Raw genomic sequence first — 25,275 nt, forward strand, 5'->3', positions numbered from 1 at the left:
ACACTGTAGCTAACGGCAATGCCAAGTTCTCCTTTTTCAAAAAACATCACAATAAACCACTTGAAATCTGCAGTTTTTCCCCCACTCTGCGGCCCACTATGTAAGCCCCCACACAGCATAACCTTTTACATCATTATTAGTATTACTGCAGCTGCTAGAGACCTAAACATGTTTACGGTCCCCGCTGTAGCGGGCATGGTCTGAACACTGGCACGAGACAATCCCTACCCTAAAGAGCTCCCATTCTAGACCTGTGGGTTGCTTGCAGCCCAATCAGCACACAGCTGTGGCTGAGGTGACATCTTCAGGGCCATACAGGTAGTATATATACTGTGTGGATGCGGCCCAGAAAATACACAGAGAGCTGCATATGCAGCCCACAATGGTAAATAGGTTGAGAACCACTGTTCTAGACAGCCAAGATAGACAGCGTGGGAGAGAAACAGAGGCACAGAGAGGTAAAGCGACCTGCCCAAGTTCACAGCGGGTTAGGGAATAGAACTCAGGTCCCCTGACTCACAGTTCAGAGCTGCATCCACTAGACCAACACTGCTTCTCAAACCTAAACCTAAACCTATAACTATCCCAACAACTTTTTACTGATATTTTCATCCCAGTGTCCCAGTTAGGGGAACACACTGAAATGTTGGGGTGTGCTTGTCTCTGCAGAGTTTATTTCTATAGGGTACACCTACAGAGAAGGCATTTTACAAACCTGTCCTGAACTGTATGTGCAAAGACAGAACCCAGAAAAAGTGCAAAATACTCAGGAAGCATTCGCCATTATGTCCAATGCTATCTCCAGTTCACTCCAATCTGTGAAAAATTAACAGAAGCTTGTGCAACAGCCCTATGTCACCAGAAAAAAGCCTTCACTGAGTAACAATGTACTGCCCATATTATAGTTATCCTTAGCAAAGCTAGGACATTGGATTCACAGGGGTAGCAAGTGACAGTACGAATAAAGAACTTTGGGTTTGGGCAAATATATTTGCTCCTTACTAGTTTATGGTTTATCTACTATCTGCAATTTAAAAGAAAAACAGCTTCATCCTATTGCATTCCACCCAATTATGTTGGACATCCTGTAAGAGAACAGAAGAGGATGCACAATTAGGAAACTGCACTTCTTCTGTCTCACCACAGGGTGTCGCCCTTATGCCAAGTCATGCTCAGCTTGCTTGCCTCTCTACGGGGCAGGAAAACAGAAGTTATATTGGTCCCAGGAGATTAGAGAGACAAGGTGGGTGAGGTAATATCTTCTATTGGACCCACTTCTCTTGCCTACACAAGTTGGTCCAATAAAAGAAGTGACGTGGGCAGTTTGGTTTGGTGGTCACTCGGCGATGAGGCGTGCGCCACGAAGAGCTTTTGTAGAAGAAATTTTGCACGGAGGCAGATGAAAGCCAACCTCAGTGGAAGCCTTTCCTCTGAGAGAAGCTGTCCTCCAATTGCATTATTACTGATTATTCATAGTACTGCAATGCTTAGCGGCCCCAGTAATAGACATGGACCCCACTGTGCTGGGCGCTGTAAAAACACAGAACATATACAGCCCTGGCTCCAAAGAGCTTTCCGTGTAAGACAGGAGACAGCAGGTGGATACAGACAGGCAAATACAAGGAAATAGTAAGACAATAGCCAAGAAACAATAAGACAGGTGGCTCCATCAAGGCAATGCTCCTCTCTGTGAGCAAATGAGGCCAACCATATTCCTTTGATCTCATAATTTCAGACACTAGGGTCTAGCCGAGAACCAAAGTGCTCTTCTTGGCTCTCTCTGCTGTGGGACAGATTTTCCTCCCCACCTCCCGAGTCCAGGAGCTGGGCATCCTTGTGGAGTGTGCGAAGAGCCGAGGCTGAGAGCAGAACAATAGTTCTGCTTCTGCTACTGCAGAACAGAGTCAACAACAGTTCCAGCAAAGTGGTTTTCATGAGGTAGCCAGGATGTGTTAACACACCGGAGTGTCCAGTGCCTCTGAAGGAAACTCTTCATTGTAGCAGCCCCAGGATGTGCTAACTGCCTCTGCCAAATGTTAGTCTGAAACTGGACACGAGGTTATCAACATGGGGAGGATCTGAGCCCAGTGACTGGTTTCAAACTGCCTCTGGAAATAGAGAATCCTCACCTTTGCTCACTAATTCTGTGCTCACCCAGATCACCCCGTTTCATAGCAATACCCCAACCTACGGGATTAGGAGTTACCAAAAGAAGACAAGAGACACACCTAAATTTCTGACAAAAGACAGGAGAGTCGGAAATTCAAATGGCCACACACTGGCAAACTTTACATCACACAGGACAATTTCCCCAAACAGCCCGAGTCCGGGAGCAGGCCTGGGGGCTTATGCCCGCTGCTTCAGAGGAAGATGCCTAGTGCACACTCTCCACTTGTGTGATGCTTTATCCTGGACAAGTGAAGTTTCTTCCTGACCTCTGCAGTGGTCAGCTGATTTCCTGAGGCATGAATTTTTTCTACTCAGATCTCAGCAAGTACGGTGTAACTTATTATTATTGGTCAGAAAGTTAATCAAGCTCTTTTAAATCTGGCTTATGTTTCACTTTACACACCTGTAAACAGTCAGGTATCTTTCCTGTATTTCCTTTGTCATCACTGATTCACCTAACTGCTTCCTCCCGCACATGCAGCAAATTTGTTTGGCGACATTGACAGTGAAATATTTGGAAAACTACCATCACAGAAAAAGAAATCAACCGTTGGATTGCGGCTTCACTAATGATTGCAGCAAAAGGGCAGGCTCATTAACAAGGAGACAGCTTCTGTTTACAAACATACCCTGGCATTAGCAGTGCTGGGAAAGGGAATACTGAACGATGACATCAGTGTGTCAGGAAGTTCAGGTTAAATATTACTGTTTTATAAAGATTACCGGAGTGTAGCAGAGCAATTCTCTAAGGCTTCTCATCAGCCCTCAACCTAGAGCAAGATAAAACATGGCAGTACTGGACTGTACTCTTACCTATGAATCTTAGCATGAGAATGCAGGTAGGCCAGCCCCTGCAAGGCACCATGGGTAATGGCAGCAATCTCCACTTCCTGAAGTGGTTTCTTGTGAACTAAAGGGTTTAAACAACAAGATGAGGTAAGTTAGATTTGTTCCTTGCCAAGGATTTACACAGCACTGGGAGAGGAAGAGTTAGTCACATTCTTGGAACACAACGGACCTTTGCAGACCATGAGCAGGGTAATACCTATACACCCCTATGTATTTCCTATGGCAAAGAGGTAGGAGGAGGTTCAGGATGAACAGTATATAAAGTAGAGGTGCCTAAGCACATTCCATAGAGCCCTCAAATATGACCAGCACATGCCTGTGGCTGACCATATCTTAGATACAGAGATGTGGCCCATAAAACATTACTTTTAGCTAGCTTGGGATGGGTTTCCTACTTCTCTTTACAGACACTGTGAATGCCTTGGGGTTTGCTTTTAGTTCTGAGGTCACATTAGCCTCCCGTACTGCAAAACTATCTGCAACTATTCCTTCTAACTGCAGGGCAAAAACAAAGCTGATCAGTTGCAGGTTTTCATTATTGCTGAACAGACAACAAGTAGGTCCCATTTATCTATTGAGGAAGATACAAGCCCAAGAAACAGGCTGTATGCATTTATTTTTTCATTTTACAACATGTAAATGTGCCAGCTAGGTACAGTCCTTGGGCTCCTGGCAAATTCTCAGGGTGGCCCTCGACATCTTGAAGTTTGGGCAGCCCTGTTATAGATAAGGCCCTACCAAAGTCACGGCCATGAAAAACATGTCACGGACTGTGAAATCTGGTCTCCCGCCATGAAATCTGGTCTTTTATGTGCTTTTACCCTATATTATACAGATTTACCGGGGGAGACCAGCGTTTATCAAACTAGGGTCCCTGACCCAAAAGGGAACTGCGGTGTGTGTCACAACTTTATTTTAAGGGGTGGGGGGGGGGGTCACGATATTGTCACTCTTACTTCTACTCTGTCTTCAGAGCTAGGTGGCTGGAGGGCAGTGGCTGTTGGCCGGGCACCCAGGTCTAAAGGCACCCTGCCAGCAGCAGCGCAGAAGTGTGGCAATATCACACCATGCCACCCTTACTTCTGCGCTGCTGCCTTCAGAGCTGGGCGGCCGGAGAGCGGCGGCTGCTGACTGAGGGCCCAGTTCTGCAAGCAGCAGCACAGAGGTAAGGGTGGCAATACCATACCATGACATTCTTCTGCGCTGCTGCTGGCAGCAGCTCTGCCTTCAGAGCTGGGCTCCTGACCAGCAGCTGCCGCTCTCCGGCTGCCCGGCTCTGAAGGGAGCGCTGGCGCCAACAGCAGCGCAGAAGTAAGGGTAGCAGTACCGCAACCCCACCTACAATAACCTTGCAACCCACCACCACAACTCCTTGTTGGGTCAGGACCCCTACAATTACAACACCGTGAAATTTCAAATTTAAATAAACTAAAATAATTAATTTTACGATTTTTTAAATCCTATGACTGTGAAATTGATCAAAATGGACCAGGAATTTGGTAGGGCCTAGTTATAGAACATATAGGGCTTAGAAGACCCACACAGGACTTGGCTGTGATTTAAGGCACTAGCAGGGTTCACTGGAAGTATAGACAGCCTATGACATCTGTGAAACGGTTTCCTGAACACCCATCTCAGCCAAAAACAACCCCTCCCCCCCGAAAGTTGTATTCTGGACAAATATGTGGTAGAAATGATACTTTGCAGCTTACCTTCTAGTAAATCAGAAGCCGACCCTAAGCAGTATTCCATCACCAACTGCGACAGAAAAACACAAGCACTGACCGTTAGGAAGGCAGAATACCCAATAATGGTGAAACACGAGACAATCCGCAACGGCTGGGTTTCGCACTGCCTCAGCACACCAAGGAGTAGGGAATCCTAGCGTTAAAGACGGGCCCACAAATGACTGGCGTTTCCTAGTCTCCGCTCATAACCAGGATGTAATAACACAGAAAGAGATGTTTGTGGGGTTTTACAACCGTTTACACAGGGCACCTCCCCCTGCCATGTGAGTGTACGATGCCATCTGCAGAGCTTTTCAGGAGCCCCGGCTTAAAGCACCATCCTAGCTCAGGAAAAACCACACCACCTTTTAGCAAAGCTAAGGGCAGGCCCCTAGACCTACTCCCATTCTCAGCTCATAGGAAGAGGCCCTAAGCACAGCATTACGAACAGCCCCTTCCTCAGCCCACTACCTGCACAGTGAACTAGGGCGACCAGACAGCAAGTGTGAAAAATCGGGACGGGGGTGGGGGTGTAACAGGAGCCTATATAAAAAAAGACCCAAAAAATCGGGACTGTCCCTATAAAATCGGGACATCTGGTCACCCTACAGTGAACCCTCCTTCCTTGGGCCAGTCATGTCCACTGGCCCAAGACAAGGCATCTCCAATATCATCTCGATTTCGCTTCAGGCCTGAGAAGAGCTGTGAACGAGGTGGGCCAATAAGAAAATTCGATAGGGCATGGGAGGGGAATGGGTAGCTTAATCACCTGGTGTTTGTGCTCTTCCATGGCAAGTTCCCGGCCCCTGGGTTGGCAGGAGCTGGGCGTGTGGCAAAAATGGCACATTTAATTCTGGCTAAAGGGGTGACTTGCACTGCTCAATAATTATGGAGCAGCAGTAATAGGCTCCCAAGGGAGCTCTGTCCGGTTCGCTGCAGTTGAAAGCCTGGTGGCTACAGTGAAAGGTCTCCAGGGGGTCTATGAGTGAGTGAGAAAGACACAGAAAGGAATGTGGGGAGACAGCGTTCCCAGACTTCTGCTGATCCGTGGAATTCCTGTGCTCTCACCTGCCTCAACTCACTGAACGAAGGATGTTCCTTCTGAGAGACAAATGCAGCAAGGATGGATTCATATTAAACGTAGATCTTACAACTAACTGCATGAATTGCAATGCCTTTTCACTGGACTATGATCGATTTGTGAACTACCTTGCATTGGTATTTTGTGTCCAATCAATCTAGGAATAGAAACTAATCTGATTAACTATGTCATAATTGGTAATTGAAGAGTTTATTGTAGAATGCCTATTGCTCCGTTCTAGCCCCAAATTGGCATTTTAAATGGTATTTCATAGCCCAATGCATTTATCTGCTGAAAGCAATTTAAATAAAATCACTAAGGCAGGGAGCCAGCTAGCTGTTTGCATATTTTCCTCACAAATATTAAAAGAGAAATTCATTTTTCATCTCTCCCCCATGAAGTTTAGGAAACCGGGCTGTAAGTGCAGTCGGCAGGATTTCTTTGAACAAAAAAGTGAGCCCTAACGTGGATTTTCAAAGCCGGAGCACGTTTTAAATTTGTCCTGTTTATTCCTCCTCTTAATGAAATGTGAAAATCAAAGCCGCTTGAAGCACTCTTGCATGGAACGCTCAAGGCCACAAACACACTTGGCAGCATCCCCTTTGAGCTAGATATTGGCACTTATTGCTTATTCTGTATTTCTCCAGCTCCACTATTTCCAATAACCCCATTCAGCCTGTTGGAGACAACACATCAGCACCTTTACTACAGCCAAGGCACAATGCTTTGCGGCATCCTTTACTCAGCACCCAATGCAGGCCAACAACAGCCAGCCAGGTGTGTCTTGGTCGGGGTAGATGTAGCCTTCCAATTCAACTAATACACTGGCTACACTAAACTGCTGAGGGGGCACCAGTCACCTGCAGCACCCTCCGCTCTGGCACCACAACCTTCGTCCTGGCCTGGTGAGGAGGGGAGGCCCTAGGGTGGTGAAAGAGCGGGCTCACCCCACATTCACCCTGCAGTGGTGGCACTTCTGCCCTGCGTGGCTCACCCAGACTCTCCTCTCCGGACCCTATGCACCAGGTTGCAATGCCACAGAACCACTTAGGTTTCACCCCGCCACCCCTCCATTATAACCACAGTAAGATCATGTACGTGGGGGAGGGATAGCTCAATGGTTTGAGCATTGGCCTGCTAAACCCAGGGTGGTTGAGAGTTCAATCTTTGAGGGGGCCACTTAGAGATCTGGGGCAAAAATCAGTACTTGGTCCTGCTAGTGAAGGCAGGGGGCTGGACTCAATAACCTTTCGAGGTCCCTTCCAGTTCTATGAGATAGGTATATCTCCATATATTATTATTACATCATTATATTATTATGTGTTAGATTTTAGAAGGGCTGATCTAGTGACATACTGTATGTAGACGTGGATCTCAGCATCCACAGGTTTATGAAACCCAGAAGTTTCTTAGCCAGCCCACTAGGACTAATAGATTTAGCTCAATTGGGTCGGTATCTGTTTTCCTTACCTAATTACACAGCACATCAACATCGTTCTCAGTGTTTCTTTTGATTCACTTGATTCAATTCTTGCATGTTTTATATTCAGGCAGAGGAATTAGTTGTATGATGTAATTGCAGATGTTTGTAGGTTATGGATGGCAAATAGTTTGCATTTGGTTATAAAACTTGATTTTCAAGCTGCATCAGAGAATAAATGCCTCCTAATGTAACTGGTGCTACCTCAGTGATTGCCCCATTTTCCAGATCTTCAATAAGCGTAGTAATCACTGCTAGGCCTATTATGGAACTTGAAACGTCCTGCTCATATCAGTCTTCCTTGATGAAAATTAACTATTTATTCCTCCTCTCTTTTTCTCTTAGCCAGTTTTTGATCCATGACAATGTTGCCTCTTGCCCCATGACGACTAAGTTTCTGTAGTACCTTCTTGTGAAAGTCCTTGTCAAAGACCTTTTGAAAAGCTAAGTGAATTACCTGGTTCTCCTTCATCCACTATTTTATGGACATGTTCAAAGAATCCTAATAAGTGAGTGAGAGGAATGATTTTCCTTTGCAGAGCCATGCCAGTTGGATCCTCTCATATTATGTTCTTCTAGGCGTTATTTTATTTTTAGTTAGTTATAGTTGCAACTAATATCCCAAGCATAGATGTAAGGAGCTGTAATTCACTGGATCACCCCACTGACTTTTGTAAAGGTTAGGATAGATTCTACCACTACAAGCAGTCATGTATATGGAGGTTATTGTTTTAAAGACCCTACAGTAAAAGATTGGGCTTTCAGGACTGAGAAACTATAAAATGTAAAGGCCTTTCGGCATGGACATCAACAAATTATGGGCTTGATCCAAAGTCTACTGAACTCAACAGAAAGATTCTGACTTCGATGAGCTTTGGAGGAGATGCTACATAATCACAAATAAAAGAGGTTGGGCCTGAAGGCTGAGAAACTGCAAAGAAACCCTGGAGTTGCAAGAAATATGGTAGGGAGACAATAAATAAAACACTCCGACAAATTCTACCTCACAGTAGACTAATGAGCTAGATGAGGATTCTGGGATCAGGTTCAAATTACCTACAGCCCCTTGGATCCCGCAGTCAAATCCCAGCAGAGTCAACCAAACCCTTCGTTCTTCTGAAGCAGATTAGCTAGCAGCCATGCTGTTGACTGTGAGGGGATGTTGGAGGAACTCTTATTACAAAACTAAATGCCCTGGCCGATCTGTGTGAACTAACAAGGTACTTTTATATAGAAGTAGGGATCTGCCCCAGTGTCCCTATCCAGAATTTCCACTCCCCTTGTAAGTCACTGAGGATCCTTCAAGATGAAAGAGACTACAAGGAATATTAAGTATTCAGTGTTGTGTGGACAGGATCATTTACCAGATATTCAGGCACCTAAGGGCAAGCGGTCCTGCCCGGGAAGAGCTGTAAACGCCACATGGCTCTCACTCACCCAGGCAGTGTGCTCTTTCAAGTAACAGCCCTTGTACTCTATGGTGTTGGGGTGCTTCAGCTGCCGTAGGAACTTGACTTCCTTGATGATATCCTGCCATTTCTATTGAAAACAAAAACAGGAGGAATTCATCCTTACGTCAATCCCTCATCTTGCATTCTCCACTACAACCTGCGGCTACTGCAGCACAGTCAGGTATTACTGCAGATTTGGGAAGCAACCATGAGACAATTTTACTATCTGAGAAAGTCAAGAGAACAATCACCCCATTTTCTCTCCTTTTCCCAGCCTCCCAATTAACACCAGCCCGACACCTCTGTTGCTACCATCTCATCTTTCCCTTTCATTGTTTAAATTACTCACTCGGAAGACCTGCCAATCATACAAGGAGAACTACGGGACTGATACCAGGAAGTGGATGAAGGCTTTCAAATCCTCTCTTTGCGAACTCTGAGCTAGATGGGAGAGGGCAATCTAGCTCTGTTAATCTTACACAGAAGCAAAAAAAATTCCCCAAAGGTGGTGTCACTTCTAATCACTGACCTTTGAAATCACCCTAGTTCAAATCATGCCAGCTGTTAAGTGATTATATTTAATGCATTGTGAGTCAATTTTATCAAATTGGTGAAGGGTTTAAATAAACTACAGAGTTATCCAGCAACTGGCCAATGACAGGTACATTTATTTTATCCCTCCATGACTAATTTAGAGATAGCCAGTACAGGGTTTACTTTATACCCTTCTCTCCATATTCCAAAACCTCAAGAACAGTCCCACTCTGAATCAACAGTTACAGGAGCGGATTGTCTTGTTGTTGTCTAGGTCCATGTTGTACGAAGACAAGTAAAAAAAAAGTTAGCTAAGTTTTGCTCTTTTTGACTATTAAGGTCAACTTTAGAATTCCCACAATACTATTGTGAGAGTTATTTTATCTGCAATAAACGTTTCTCAAAAAACACGGACACTGTTCTACACTTGAAGTGCAAAGTTTTCTCAGGTTTATTACGAAACCAGTGCTTCCAAAACCAGACAGCAGTAACTGAAATCTGTCATGAAGGCTAGTGGTGTGAGCAGTCTGCTGTAACTTTAATAGGTTTTGATTCCTTCTGTAATGTAATAAAAGGCATACGGACATTTGAAATGTCAGAGGGAATAGGTAACACACATGCTTGAGACCAACACAGCAGAGTAGGAAAAACATCTGAAACTGCCTCTTCCTTATTAATAGCACAGAAGCCTGCTCTCTACTGCAAGTCTACGCATCCATCCAGTTAGAGAACGTCTACCGAAGTAGCAAGCTTTATAGGAGAAGATCATCCAAAAAAGCAACAGCTGAAGTGAGACTGGTTTCAGGGAGGGATTCCATACAACTGGAGAAACCATTTGTTCAGCTTCAGAGTCTGTAGTGCAAGTTAGTTGCCCTTTCTGGCTGATGTCGTAGCATTGCAACAGCTATGGCTCTGATGTGCTTCTAAGGCAGATGCTACTGAAGTAATGACCACACAATCCCTTCTGAATTCACCTTGACTTCATTAAAACCTACCATTCATCAGAATTCACACTCACGCATTTGCCTTTCCTATGGAAGTGAGTGACTATTACATGCATTAAAGACTCTGGTTTGCCAGGGCCAAAGGAAAACCCCAGCTAACCTCTCTGTACAGGTTTATATGGCTGCTGTGCACAGAGTTCACGTGAAAAACTAGCTCGATCTATCTTACCTCGTTTGTTTGCTTCCCACTGTAGGACATTTTCTTGACCGCCACCACTTCATTACTGTGGGAATGTGTGGCCTGGAGCAGGGGAAAGAGAAAGAAATTAAATCAGAATTTTTTCCTATGGAGTCAGATGTGCCTTTGGTGCAAGTCCAGGTTTTTCCTTCTTATCCCACATACTGGCAAGCTCACGTGCTTCAGAGACTCCCTTCCTCTGGACTCTAATTCAGGATACCACCATTTGGACCCCAGCTGCAACATTGGCTCATCCACCTGTCCAATTCCAAGCTACCTCCCTGCCCGCTTCTGGGTATCAGCAACAGCTCTATTACAGTGCAAACCTGGTACCCAACTCTGTGCCTAGTGAGAGCTTTGCTACTGAGTCTAGCGGTATCAGGATCAGGCCGCTGGGAACTGCAGAGCAACTTGGCAAAGCACAATGCACGCTGGCCCAGCTGACAACAGCCCTGCCCAGCAGCCACCAGGCCCCAGCTAACATAAAGAATGAGTAGCAGCTCTCCTATTGGATTAGCCTAATATTTTATTCTCTCTGGACTCCTTGGGACACCCACCATCCCCAGCAAATTGCAGATTTGGTAGCTGTGGGACAATATGAAAGCCTTCTCCTGAAGGGTAGCTGAGACCACAGGTCACCTTCTGGAGAACTTCACCGGTCTAGACAAGGCCAGCAGGCAAGTGTGCCTTTGCAGTGGTTGATATGGGTATGGAACTCCTGGCACCCATCTCACTCCCTCTTCTCCCTAGTTTCCAAGAGAACTCTGTTTTTTTCCTTGAAGGCCTGACAATCAAGAGAGATCAACGTTGGCCCAATACTTATTCCCCTTTCCTCCCTCCCGCTGTTTCCAGTCCCCTTCACTGGCTTTGTTTTAAATGTTGAGGGAGATTTTATTATGCTTCAATTGTATTATGTGTTAGTAGTACTGCACATGACCCTAATGCTTTGGGGTGGAGGCAGGGGAGAAGAGGTATTTTAGTAACAATGTAAAGCTTTTTTAAATGTAAAGGGCTTGGTTCCAGAATCGCAGCAGTTGGAGATGAAAGCTGTATTAGATTGTTACACTCCCTCCCCTTGGCCAGCAAAGGATCATGCCCTACCATACAGTCGTCAACACTTAATCTAGTTTTAAAAGATCCTGCAAATTGTCAAGTGCCCTCAGCACCCAGGGAGACAGGGATGCTCAATATACGTTGCAGGATTGGACCCCTAAATAATGAGAGGGGACTCTGAATCTCAGGTGATTTTTATACATGTGCTACAATATTGTACCTAGGCAGCACATGGAAGGCTCAGGAGAACACTTCAAAAGTAGCACGAATTTCCTGCCTTTTGAGAGTGTAGGTCAAATGTTTAATGTTATTTCAAGGGAACAAGCAAGACATTAGGCCATGTATTGTGAGCTAGCTGTGTATTAAATATTTTTGTTATCAAAGCCATTGGGTTTTATGAACATTCTACTTTTCTTTAGCCTGCATAACAAAAGAACGGTTGACGGAAGCTTGAAAACTCATGGTTCCAGAATAAGTGATCTATTTGCCTGGACTGGCAACAAGCCACCTTGAGTTCTCCAAAAGAGTCAAATAGAGAAAGTGAACAGTTTAGTCTGAAACATGGTTAAATGCTGTTCTCTCTGTAACACTGGAAATCTGAAGAACAAGATTGGCAACAACTAAAAGCTCAGAATTTGTAATAAGTTAAAAGGGAGGCATAACAAACTCAGTGTGTCACCTGTGTGGACAAGTCATGTGCTTTCACAAATATATTAATCCCCCAAGATGTTTTGTAACGCAGGGAAAATAGTGCTACACTGGGCCAACATAAATACCAAGAGAAGTATTTAAGAGAGTTAATGGATTTAGAGTAACGTCTGGCACAATGGAATAGGTAAATTGTGTTCTACTGTCAGAAGCATGAAGTCCTCATCCGACGAATTAAGGAAAGCCAGAAGAAACAGCTTTTGGATAAGATGAAAAGCTGTAGCCCTGACCACTTGAGATCCTGATTCACCATTAAGGATCTCAAGCACATTTTGCTTAATTGGAGTTAGCCCTCTCACTCTGGACAAATTTCAAACTAATTCTTTCTACCTCAGTTCCCCCCGTTATCGGATATAGTATTCATTTCCTGCCCTGACTTGTTGCGTACTATTGCTGTTCCATGTTAAACAGCTGCCATATTTCATCATAGCAGAGGGCAATTGTTGCATTTAAAGTGCTCTGGTATCCTTCAGGCTGAAATAAGCTACAGAGTTTGAATGTGTATATGACAAATACCTACATGTTGAAATATTTGGGGCTGCCTTTAGTAGATCATTTGTGAATATCTTGCCAGATCGCAAGTGCATTATTCATGGAACATAGCTTTTAATACCCCCTCATTTGCTTTGTCAAATACCATCCACCACTTTATTTCATGGTTCAGTGTTTAACTAGCCTAAGGTTATTGAGGAAAATCATCTTTTTGAATAAAAATATAAAATTGCTCGGTGAAGGTGCATAAACCCTGAAACCTGGTGACAAAGTGAGGCCAGGAATATTTTAGCCTTTATTCAGTCCACTAGGGAAAAAAATACTGATAATAGTCAAAAGTAGATAGCATAGCAGAATGAACTAACAAAATTCATATTTTCACAAGTATTCTGTTGAAGTTTAGTGCCCATGGGAGGGCTATGAAATTCAAATGCTATCATTATCATGAAAAGAAACAGATCAATGCCTTGGCTGAATACAGTGGCATCAGTACCAACTCAAATAAAAAGGTCAAACCAAATAAACGCAGAAAACTAGCCAATCAATTGTGCCTAAACACACACACACACACACACACACTTCACTAGACAATTATCCTTAAAAACAGAGCACTGCTCGGTAATTTTGCCTGTACAGATAATGACGGTTAGAAAGCTCAACAAAAGCACCGCCACAGAACTAGTCATACTCTACAGCTGTAAGAAAGTGTATCCAAAATGAAGACACAGATCTCTGCAGCTATTTCCCTCCAAGCTGTCACATTTATCATCCTACATTAATTCTCAGTTAAATATGTGCACTTCCATGCATTGAGATGTCTTCCCACAAGTTGTTTCAATGGACAAAACAGCAAAAAATTGCTAACAGGACTATATATACAGATGGAGGGGGGAAACTGGGCCAATAAGAGAAAGGCAAACCATTGAGCAACAACTGTCCTTCCAATACGAAGAGTGATAGGCAAAGATGATAAGTCTTTAGGCAGAGGTTTTGAGAACTGAATGGAAGGGAAACAATTTGCAAAAGAGTAAAGGTATATTTAGTGGAGTTCCAGAAGGGAATTTTCCAAAGGTGAACCCATGTTGTGGGTCCACAGAATCACAGAAGTTCAAGCTGGAGAAAACCTGTTAGAGTCTCTCTCTGTCAATGCAGAATTATTCCCTACTCAGTATATTTTCTAGTGTTTTTGTACATTCTAGTTTCAAGCACTAAGTACATAGGTAGTGCCATACCTGATCAGACCATTGGTTCATCTACTCCAGTATCCTGCCTCTGACAGTGGCCAGTATCAGATTCTTAAGATCTTCGGAACTTTTGGGTGAATTCCATGTAATCTGGGTGACTTGTTGCTATTTTATTAGTTGTTGCAACACCTCAGTCAGTTCCATATTACCAGAAAAGAACGAGTATTTCCCCAGCATAGCCTGTGATGAAGTCTAATGCAATACAAAGACTATTTAGGCTGCTCCCTTTGGTCCATGGTGGTGGCTTAGCAGACCTACAACTTCCCTCACAAACTTCCAGAGACCTTAATAATTTCCTTTTTATTTGATTTTACATGTTTGACTACTTGCTCTTCCAACTTTACTTTTTAATCTATTAGAGGTTATGGTCAAAGTTTTCAAAACTGATGAGAGATTTTGAAGGCCCAACTTGAGATACCTTAAAGAGGACTAATTTTCAGAGACCAGATGCTCGGCACTTTCTGAAAATTGGGCCCACTTAATGTGTTTCAAGAGTGGCATCCAAAGTGACCCATCACTTCTGAATGTCTTCACTTATGTTCCTTTCTAATGAAAATGTAGTTCAGTTGAAGCCGTTTTCTGAATGAGGTGAAATTTAACCAGTTTTTCCTGGCCTTTTTTGTTGGGGCTATCCATACTTATCAGGAATCTGTTATAATATTTCTCATTAACTCCCAGGCTTAAATCAAAGGGTCTATCTTAACTTTTGTGTTTAATTTCTCTATCTTCCTTATTTTTTTAATTTTTCTTTTTGAAATTCAGCGTTACAATGCCAAGTTTTGGTACAATTCCTCCTACAAAGATGCTGAACTTAATTTATCATGGGCACCATCACTCAGTGATTCAACTTCAGTTACTTTTTGAACAAACTCTTTTTAAAATTGCTTCTCTAAACTATTACTGCCATGATATTTAATCAGTTAATGTGGATATTTAACATCTATTAATACTGTTTCATACAGATTCTGCTATAGTTAAAAGTGCTGTGGCGGGGAGGGAAGCAGGATTACACCTTCAAATGATCTCGGTAATATGAGCATCTCAATCTCTCTAATGTTAGGAGCAGTAGAGAAATGCCACAGAGGACCTCCACGATATCTTTGTTTTTGCTACTGACTCAGTGAAGATTCTAGGCCAGCAGCCATGGGACCAATTTACTACTGAAAATGGCTTTTAGCTTCAGTTGCCTGTTGAATTCATCAGTTCCTGGGATCCATGAATTTGCAGACAATTTAGAAACACAGAAAGCAAGTCAGATAGAAAACAAATTCAAGCCACTTATGGTCATTAAAGAACCCATGCCACTTTCCACAAGGACAATGATGTTAAATCCTGGTGTTTCTGATAAAAATTAGCTTGGTGGATTATGTTCTGCCTGGCTAAATTTGTCCTTCATCTTCATCCAGATACAGCACTCCCTTCTCACCGCGAGCACTTGTGTATTAAATGCCTTGCATTGATACAGTGAGGTGGGCTTTTCCTCAGAAACAGCTGCACTTCAGCAGTGGATTAAGAGATGTCTCCATCATACATTTATCTCACAGGTGTACTGAGAGGAAGCTAGTGTCTGTAAGGCCCTCATAACTTTGTATCAGAGTCACTTCTAAAAGTCCCACGTTTTACTATTATTGACAAGTGTTTCTTTGGAGAAATGTGGGTGAACAAATATACTTACAAAGTAAACTGCTCCAAAACTTCCATGTCCAATTTCATGTAAACCCACAAATATTTCCTCAGGATCATCTTTGTGGAACAGGTCAGCTATCTCTGGGTCCTTCGGCACCCCTTTGGGCATGTTGAACAGTATTATGACCTAGTTCGTGCTTTAAATTCCCAATCAGTTTCTTCCCTCATTGACAAAGTAGTTTGCAGATAACACAGCACCTGGAAGAACAACAATGTTCATCATTCACCAGCTACTTTTATGCATGTTTTTGTTCACCCTTTCTACTGTGAAATTAGAGGAAATAACTTCAAAACAACAAGGCTTATCCATTGTTTCTTTCAAGTAATTATGTTTAATTATTAGTCAAATAGAGGAGTATAGATAACTAGGCATTCTGTGCATAATAGCCATTTGTGGGATACTGGAAGTAAGTACTGCAGTTTGAGGCTATACTAATGTCCATGTGAAGAGGGAAGTTGTTTGGTGATAGAAGTTTCTACTAACAGTCTCAATGCAGATCTCCTGATATGCCAGTTTTTAAAGAATCACACTTTGTTATGCATCTTTTTATTAGTCTCTCTTGTTTGGATATTACTCTCTTTCCACTTGCCAATTGGTGACCTGCTCTATTTAATTTACATATGATAATTTGAATGGATGGGATTTTCAGGAAGTGCCTAAATGCACTAGTCCCATTGGCTTTCAATAGCTCCTAAGTCACAGAGGTGTTTTTGAAAATCCAACCCTACAGCCTATGTCAGTGGTTTTCAAACTTTTTTTCTGGGGACCCAGTTGAAGAAAACTGTTGATGCCCGTGACCCAACGGAGCTGGGGATGAGGGGTTTGGGGCTCTGGGCTGGGGCAGGGGGTTGGGGTGCAGGAGGGGGGCAGGGCTCTGGGGTGGGGCCAGGGATGAGGAGTTTGGGGTGCAGGAGGGGGCTCTGGGTTTGGGGGGGCTCAGGGCTAGGGCAGGGGGTTGGGGTGCGGGAGGGGGTCAGGGCTCTGGGCTGGGGGTGCAGGCTGTGGGGTGGGGCTGGGGATGAGGGGTTTGGGGTACAGGAAGGGGTTCCGAGTTTTGAAGGGGCTCAGGGCTGGGGCAGGGGATTGGGGCACAGGGTTGGGGCGCAGACTTACCACCGGCAGCTCTCGGTCAGCAGTGCAGCCAGGATGCAGAGGCAGGCTTCCCGCCTGTCCTGGTACCATGGACCACACCAAGGGGAGCTGAGGGGGCGGTGCCTGCGGGCGAAAGACACGCAGAGCTGCTTGCGTGCCTCCACCTAGGAGCCGGACCTGCTCCTGGCTGCTTCAGAAGCCTGCCTCTGCACCCCGGCTTCGCCCGCGGTGTCGGAGCAGGTAGACACCAGTCTGCAGCACCACTGACAGGACTTTTAATGTCCCAGTCGGCGGTGCTGACTAGAGTGACCCAGTGCCTCACATGCCACGACCCAGTACTGGGTCGCGACCCGAAGTTTGAAAACCACGGGGCTATGTCATCCAACAAGCCAGTTCTTTACTGGAGCTCATCTTTCTTTAGTATGTGTACCAGCTCACGCAGCAAAGAACTGTACTTAATGGAAGACTTAAGATGTCCATTCAAAAAAAAGTTTAATTCCGGAAAATAAAATCAGTGTTTCTTATTTACAAGTTGTTCAGAAGAAAAAACACCCCACCATGAAAATATAATACAGGCCCATTTTATGATATTTCCATTCTCTGGATCACTGTGTGTTACTGCTCACCAATTTCAACCAAACACACCAATAAGACAAGGAGGGAGAAGAGGAGCAACAACAAGCCATGCTCTTGCATCATATTAGTCAATACAGACGACAAAAATAAATGGTTCTATGATATTTGACTTGTTTTGCCAAAAGCGAGGGGAACTAGTCACGAAGGCCTCGGCTACACTTGCGAGTTACAGCGCAATAAAGGAGCCCCGGGCACCCTAGCTCACTTCCCGTCCACACTGGCAAGGCACGTAGAGCGCTCGGACTCCGCAGCTACAGCGCTGCTGGTACTCCACCTCGGCGAGTGGAATAATGTTTGCTGTGCCCCCGCTGGAGCGCTGCGGCGCTAGTGTGAATGAAGTGTTGCATTACTGCGCTCTGATCAGCTTCCGGAAATGTTCCATAATCCCCTTAAGTCAAGTGGCCACTCTTGTCATTGTTGTGAAATTGGCTGCAGGAATGTGGAAATGCCGTTTCAAAGCCCGTTTCGGAGAAGCCGGCTGCTTATCAGCTCCGAGAAAAAGCAAACATTTACTTTTGTTAGTCTCAAAGGTGCCACAGGACCCTCTGTTGCTTTTTACAGATTCAGACTAACACGGCTACCCCTCTGATACCAAATATTTACTGTTTGCTTTGAGTGAGTGAGAGAGGCGGGCGGGGGAGCATGCTGACACACTCTCAGCACCCCGAAAACCCACTCTCTCTCCCCCCACATACACACAACACACTCCCTGTCACTTCATTCCCCTCCCTCCCATTTGAAAAGCACGTTGCAGTCACTTGCATGCTGGGATAGCTGCCCATAATGCACCGCTCTCAATGCTGCTGCAAGTTCCGCAAATGTGGCCACGCCAGTGCGCTTGCAGCTGTCAGTGTGGACAGACTGCAGCGCTTTCCCTACTGCGCTCTCTGAGGGCGGGTTTAACTCTCAGCGCTCTACATCTGCAAGTGTAGCCATGCCCGAAAGTTTGGGGTTTGATGTTTTGAAAACTCCCCATTAGAAGAGTAAGATTCTCAGAAATCTGCAACATTTAAAAATGCAACCTGGGCCTGAAATAACAGCCAGATCCTCCAGCAAAAACTTACTTTGCTATTGAGAAGGAAATGGTTCTGCACTTTAAAATTTACATTGCCATTATTTTTAACTAAAAGCTGAAATGTCGCCATGTTTGTCTGTGGCTTTGTCAAATTAAGATAATTTCCTACCAGTTGGGCACTGGCTTTTTGAGCAAAATTCTAAACTCTGACATTACTGTGTCATTCTCATGTTAGAAACCAGATCCTAAATGGCAGTGAGACACCGGAGAATGGACTGGTCAAAATACAGCAGCCATAAAATAAACTACACAGCACAACAATGGTAGACTTGGAGGTTCTGGAGATCTGAAATCTCAAGGTACAGTGATGGTGAAGAAAGATTTTAATCTTGGATAGAAATCATTCCACAGCCTGCAGTCATGGCCATTCAGACTCCCTGCATCAGGACTTCTAACTAATGGAGCATAATGCATGACAGATAAATGCTTGTTCACTGAGGGCATGCAGAACACACTCAGCTGAATCGTACCTGTTTAACTGTGGCACAAACCACAATCTATGGCTCAGACGCATTTCAGCAGCATCTTTATACGTGTTCTCCTGTTGTCTCCCCAAGTTCTGTGCACTCGGTTTTCCTGTAAGGGAAAAACATGTAGAGGAACACTGTATAAATTCTTTGTACATATGCTAATAGCTAGGTATGCAGATATTAAAGGTAACCAGGAGACTTCCTCTTATCGCTGGACCATGCCAGGGTGCCCTAGTACAAGTAATGCCCATTATCTGTGCTGTTCTTTCCCTTTCAGGTAAAGAGAACGGACTTTCCCCATGTTCTATAAGTAGGGCCCTACCAAATTCATGGTCCATTTTGTGGTCAGAGGATTTTAAAAATCATAAATTTCATGATTTCAGCTATTTAAATCTGAAATTTCCCAGTGTTGTAATTGTAGGGGTCTTGACCCCAAAAGGAGTTTGGTGGGGGGGGGGGTCGCAAGGTTATTGTGGGGGGAAGGGGTTGCGGTACTACTACCCTTACCTTCTGCACTGCTGCTAGCGGCAGCGCTGCCTACACAGCTGGGCAGCTGGAGAGCAGCGGCTGCTGGCCAGGAGCCCAGCTCTGAAGACAGAGCCGCCGTCAGCAGCAGCGCAGAAGGAAGGATGGCCTGGTAGGGTATTGCCACCCTTACTTCTGCGCTGCTGCCTGCAGAGCTGGGCCCTCAGTCAGCAGCCGCCACTCTCCGGCTGCCCAACTCTGAAAGCAGCAGTGCGGAAGTAATGATGGTATGGTACGGTATTGCCATCCTTACTTCTGTGCTGCCTGGCCAACAGCTGTTGATCTTCGGCCACCCAGCTTTGATGGTAGCACAGAAGTAAGGGTGGCAATATCGCGAGCCCCTTAAAATAATCTGGTGACCCCCCCCCCCCACAACTCCCTTTTGGGTCAGGACCCCCAATTTGAGAAACACTGGTCTCCCCCGTGAAATCTGGTACATTTCACGGTCCATGATGCGTTTTTCATGACCATGAATTTGCTGGGCCCTAGCTATAAACCTCAGGCCTGTGATGTATCATAATGTGGGCTACAAGAGAGGTCACCAACTTTATTAAAGCTACCACTAGCTCAGGCTTGTATCCCACTCCTTTATCTCATTTGTATCCCCCTCAAGTTTTTCCCTCCATTTCCTGTTTTTGATCCCTACCAAATTTCTGAATCAGCACCTCTATCTGTTCAGTCCCAGGTAGGCCCCTTTTTTTGAACCGTCTGTAGCTGGCCGAGCTGGTGAGGCCCTGACTCCATGGCTTCTCTTTGTTTGGATGTAATACGGTAACTTGCGAACAACCCATTCCAATCAAGTCCATAATTTTAGGGAATGTTCTAGGCATCTATGGGCAGGACCCTGTTGATTTCTGTGAAAAATCGGGATACCAATAGGGGAAGCACTGAGCCCTGGTGCTGGGTTAAGCAGACCCCTCAGCTTTAATCAGGTCTCACCTGTCTATAGATCAAAGAACCAGTTGGTGGCAGCTATTAGCACCTTCCAACATAAAGGATACCTGCCAATTGCCCACCCCCCCAACAGCGCTGCCCACCATGAATGTTAACCCTGAACAATTTATCTCCCAGACAGAAACAAGAAATAGTGAGGGGGGAAGGGTAAACGTGGACCCTGCCACGGAGAAGCAAGGAAGAAATGGGGGACATGGGGACACACCTGATATATGGCGGTGGGGGAAGTTGCAAGGAGTCCCTGAAATAGCGACAGATGGGAGGGGACCAACAGGGAGCTTGTGGGGGGAATGGAGAGATGCAAGGAGCCTCTGGCATGTGTAATGAGCTCGGCTGACAGAAGCCTAGTTCCATAAACAACATAAGTACACCTCTACCCCGATATAACGCGACCCGATAGAATACTAATTCAGATATAACGCAGTAAAGCAGTGCTCCAAGGAGGGCGGGGCTGTGTGCTCCGGCGGATCAAAGCAAGTTCGCGATAATGTGGTAAGATTTTTTGACTCCCAAGGACAGCGTTATATCGGGGTAGAGGTGTCTTTTGTACGACAAATGGAGGGTAAGAAAGCCCTTTTTGATTTGTAACTCTTGTAGGGTACTCGGTCTGGGTGGACCATATGTGTTTCAAGGATAAAGCACCGATTGCCATCAAGGCTAAAACCCTCTTGTCCTCAGTTTTCAGCTACAGTGTCATAAAAACGAGCAATAATACTTTGTAATGATATCATTTCCATCTGATGCTCTCAAAGCACTTTCAACACCTCTAAGGTAAGTATTATGCCTTGGGGGAGGGAGAGGAATTTAGGCACAGAGAAATGAATACAATGAGGCTGGGTCTACAAACTTTTGCCAGAGTTGTTGCCCATCAGAGGTGCTATTTGTGACGGACACACATGTGCTGGCAAAACCCCTGGTGTAGACACAGTTATACTGGGAAAACTGCGCGTTTGCTGGGATAGCTTATTTTGCTTGAGGAAGGATGATGGAGCCACATGGGGAGTGCTTTGCTAGTCTAGTATACCCATATACCAATGCCTTCCAAGGACAGGCCTGGCCTGAGTCAGATGGAGCTAAGAACAGAAGTGAAGAATCTTGTCTCCAGAGTCCCTGCAGTTAACCGTTAGAGGACACTCCCTTGACAGACATTCCTTCTCCTTCATCCAGCTGGCACCAAGAATGGCAGCAATATCATTTCAAAGAAAGATACCTTTGTCCATCCCCCTGAAGAGGGCAATACAGTGAAACATTTGTTCAAATATTCTTAGCAGAACTCCAGGAAGAGATCCTGAAAGGCTGCATTAAAAAAAAAAAAGCCTCAAAAATAAACTCTTGACAAAAAACAGATGAATGAAATGATTATTCCTTTGCAGCTGACTGGCCCCACCCAAAGGAGCTATATTTACAGCGAGCCTGCAGATATGTGCAAAGAACGTATAATAACAGGTCTACTGTCCGTTACCGAAGTGAGAAATCCATCTGGGTTTAAAACAATAAAGAAAAGTTGTATTGAGGAAAATACCAGTTCATCCAACTCTCTCTACTTAAATGCACCCTATCTTCCACTAACCAAGAAAACTGTGCAATTCAACCAAATTGTCTTTGAAAGACTACTCAAAGCAAGAAAGCAAGCACCATTCTTAATGCCAGGCCCTGGGTGATGCTATCTTGCTGCTAACAGGGACAGAGATAGAGTCAGGCAAGGAGATTCATGAGTACTCATTGCAGCCTTATTGATACTTAGTATTTTCCAGTAAAAAAAGAGAGAGCAAAATTCAAGCTGAAAAATGTCCTGCCCCCCATCACTTTTGCATGTCCAACCGATTAGAACATTATTACCGAGTTCCTTTATAGTGCTCTGAAGCACACCTAGCATCTCGGTATAATAGATTAAGATCTTCGGAGCAAGGATCCTATACTAAGTGACGTGGTGCAATCAATGGGGAACAAAACAGAGGAGAAACACTGGGCACAATCACAAGGTTGCATTGCTACTGGGCAAAGTCAAGGCTTTTAAAACTAAGGTTTTTTTAGTTTAAAGGGCAGATTAAAAGTCTTAGAAAACTTTAACTTGAGTTGGATGGCTCAGTTCTTGTGGGCATTATGGCAGATGTGAGTCAAAGAGGGACAGCTGAACCAGTTCAAATAACAGTCAACTGAATATTTGTCTGTTAAGCTACTTAATTAGCACAGCCAAAGACAGTTTCTACCTAAAAGAGTCCTCCTACAGTCCCAAGCAGCAAATTGAGAAGATCGGAGAGAACATGTTCTGAAGCAGTGAAACATTGACAGTGCTTCAAATGTTGGCCAAGACTTTCAAAAGCAAAAAGGGACTTGATATTTTCAGCACTTTCTGCAAATCAGGCCAACTTTCAGAGTTTCTCAAATTGGGCATCCGAAAACTGACCCACTCAGTTACTGGGCACTTTTGAAAAACTCTCAGCCTTAGAGCCTGGCCAGCTCTTGTTAACTATTACTGACATACAGCAGTGCTGCTAAAAATAAAAGGATCTTCAAATACCCGGGGCGGGGAGGTGGGACTAATGTTCGGGAGAAAGTAACTACTGACAGATACTAAACAATTCCTTTTTCATTGGTAGGAAAGGAGGAGATGAGACAGATTATGGGCCTGGATCATGCTATCACTGAAGACAATAGGAGTTTTGCCACGGACTTCAGATGGACGTGGAATTGAGCCGCTTGCAAAGGAAAGGAGGAAAAATACCAGAGAAAAAGTTATCCTCTACCTTACACCTTCCAATTTAAAATCAGACTGATCATCTCCAATGTGCAAGATGTTTCTCAGGTGACATGGGGATGCTGCAGCTTTGTGGACTACCACAAGTATCCTAATCACAAACGGTTACGTGAGTCGACCAGTGCTAACTTGTACCAGGATGGCGGCAGAAGCTGGATGGGGGGAGGGGATGACACAGATTGTCAAACTGTTGGGGTCTTCTGGGCACTTTATGGCAGGTACTTTCTGGAAACTCTTTAATCATCTAGCATCACTAGAAAGCATCTGTGGCGCTGTTTTCCCTTCTCACACACAGCGGCACTGGGGCTACATATAATTTTTTTTTAAAACAGCTAGTTGTATGCTTGCAAGAAATCTCCAGGGACTAGACTAGTGCTTCCCAAAGTAGGGGTCAAATCACTAGCTGGGGGTAGAGGTGTAGACACACCTTAATTATTTTCCAGTGTCTTCATTTTCATTTAAAAAAAATTAAGGCTCTAGTTGTTACAGTTGCAAAGAAAATCTTCCATACATGGAGTGAATAGCTGATGAAGCAAGGTCCTCCTGACTTTGCAGAGAGCCTAAAACAATAGCTCTGACGTATGAACTGCATTGCTCATTTCAATGGGTGCTAACTTAGATACCAATGAGTAGGGTTACCATATTCTGTGCCTCCAAATGGAGGACACTCCACAGCCCCCGGCCCCGCCCCCAGCCCCTCCCCAACCCCGCCCCCTCCCCAAAGTCTCCGCCCCCTCCCCTGCTTCCCGCGAACATTTAATTCGCGGGAAGCCTGAAGCAGGTAAGGGGGGTGTGGGGGGGAGGAGGTGCGGCCCAGGCTGGCCCCCCGGCAGCTCCAGCCTGGGTCGGCTCGGGCCCTGGGGTGCCGGCCCCGGCCAACCACCCCCGGCCCGCCCAGCACTGCCGGCCCCCGGCGGCCTGGCGCACCCCCCAGCTCCCCGGCTCCCCGCGGGCCCGGCTGATCGGCTCCCCGCCGGCCCGGCTGATCGGCTCCCCGCGGGCCTGGCTCCCCGCCGGCCCGGCTGATCGGCTCCCCGCGGGCCCGGCTGATCGGCTTCCCGCGGGCCCGGCTGATCGGCTCCCCGCGGGCCCGGCTTCCCGCGGGCCCGGCTCATCGGCTCCCCGCGGGCCCGGCTCATCGGCTCCCCGCGGGCCCGGCTGATCGGCTCCCCGCCGGCGCGGCTCCTCGCGGGCTCAGCTCCCCGCGGGCCCGGCTGACCGGCTCCCCGCCGGCCCGGCTGACTGGCTCCCGGCCCGGCACCGCGCCCCCAGCTCTCCCTCCGGCCCCGCGCCCGGCCCGGCACTGTGACCCTGGTTCCCGGCCCGGCACCATGCCCCCGGCCCCGCACTGCCGGCCCGGCCGAGCACCACCGAGCCCTCCCGATTTTCCCGGACATGCCCGGCTTTTGGGGATTTCCCCCCGGACGGGGATTTGAGCCCCCAAAAGCCGGACATGTCTGGGAAAATCCGGACGTATGGTAACCCTACCAATGAGGATAGTTCACATTTAGCTAACGAACACTGGCAGCTCAAAGCATGCAAGAAATAAAAGGATGCATCATATTATGAACACTTCCCCAGCATTTCCCAAAGTGGCAGGAGCACAAAAGCCCACGTGGGGGTGCAACAGATGTGCACATTAAGATGGGTGGGCCTTCATAACACATGGCACAACAAAATGCAACAAGGACAGGGGAGGGCACAATCGGTTTATTTCCTGGTGTGCAAGCTCAGCTTTCCAACATTTGGGCAACACTGACCTAAATGAACTACAGAGGTTGAGTTTATAACCCATTGTTTTTAGCTTTGTAGCCACTTTGCTTCTTAGAAGCGGGAAATGTGACCATTGTGTGGCCCATGCTCTGAAAGGTGGCATCTCTGCTTCCAGACAATGTTTAATCAGGGGGGGAGCAAATCCAGCAGTTATTTTTACATTTTAATCTTTTGTTTTTGTTTTTTTTTTTAATTAGAAATGGAACCAGATACCGTTGCTGTGTCCCACTTCCCAGCTACTCCAGCTGAGGTCAGCCTGGCACCATTCCCACAGCAGTACTGCAGCCGGCCATGTGAAGTCCCATCAACTACAAGGTTGCTCTTTTTGATTTGGT

General features: G+C 45.7%; 1 protein-coding gene across 2 annotated transcripts in view; it reads right to left on the reverse strand.

Moving 5' to 3' along the window:
* TAOK3 (TAO kinase 3) overlaps nucleotides 1–25,275 on the reverse strand; it is a 145,521-nt gene that overhangs the window by 59,236 nt on the left and 61,010 nt on the right. For both annotated transcript variants that reach the window (XM_054006660.1, XM_054006661.1), the window contains exons 2-7: nucleotides 18,931–19,036; nucleotides 15,646–15,854; nucleotides 10,465–10,536; nucleotides 8,744–8,845; nucleotides 4,731–4,776; nucleotides 2,983–3,079 (exon numbers count right to left, since the gene is read on the reverse strand). In XM_054006660.1, coding sequence (XP_053862635.1) covers nucleotides 2,983–3,079; nucleotides 4,731–4,776; nucleotides 8,744–8,845; nucleotides 10,465–10,536; nucleotides 15,646–15,765 — 437 coding nt within the window. In that variant the 5' untranslated portion in view covers nucleotides 15,766–15,854; nucleotides 18,931–19,036. The remainder of the gene's footprint in view (nucleotides 1–2,982; nucleotides 3,080–4,730; nucleotides 4,777–8,743; nucleotides 8,846–10,464; nucleotides 10,537–15,645; nucleotides 15,855–18,930; nucleotides 19,037–25,275) is intronic.

This window comes from Malaclemys terrapin, chromosome 16, assembly GCF_027887155.1.
Source record: "Malaclemys terrapin pileata isolate rMalTer1 chromosome 16, rMalTer1.hap1, whole genome shotgun sequence".
Taxonomy (NCBI): Eukaryota; Metazoa; Chordata; order Testudines; family Emydidae; genus Malaclemys; species Malaclemys terrapin.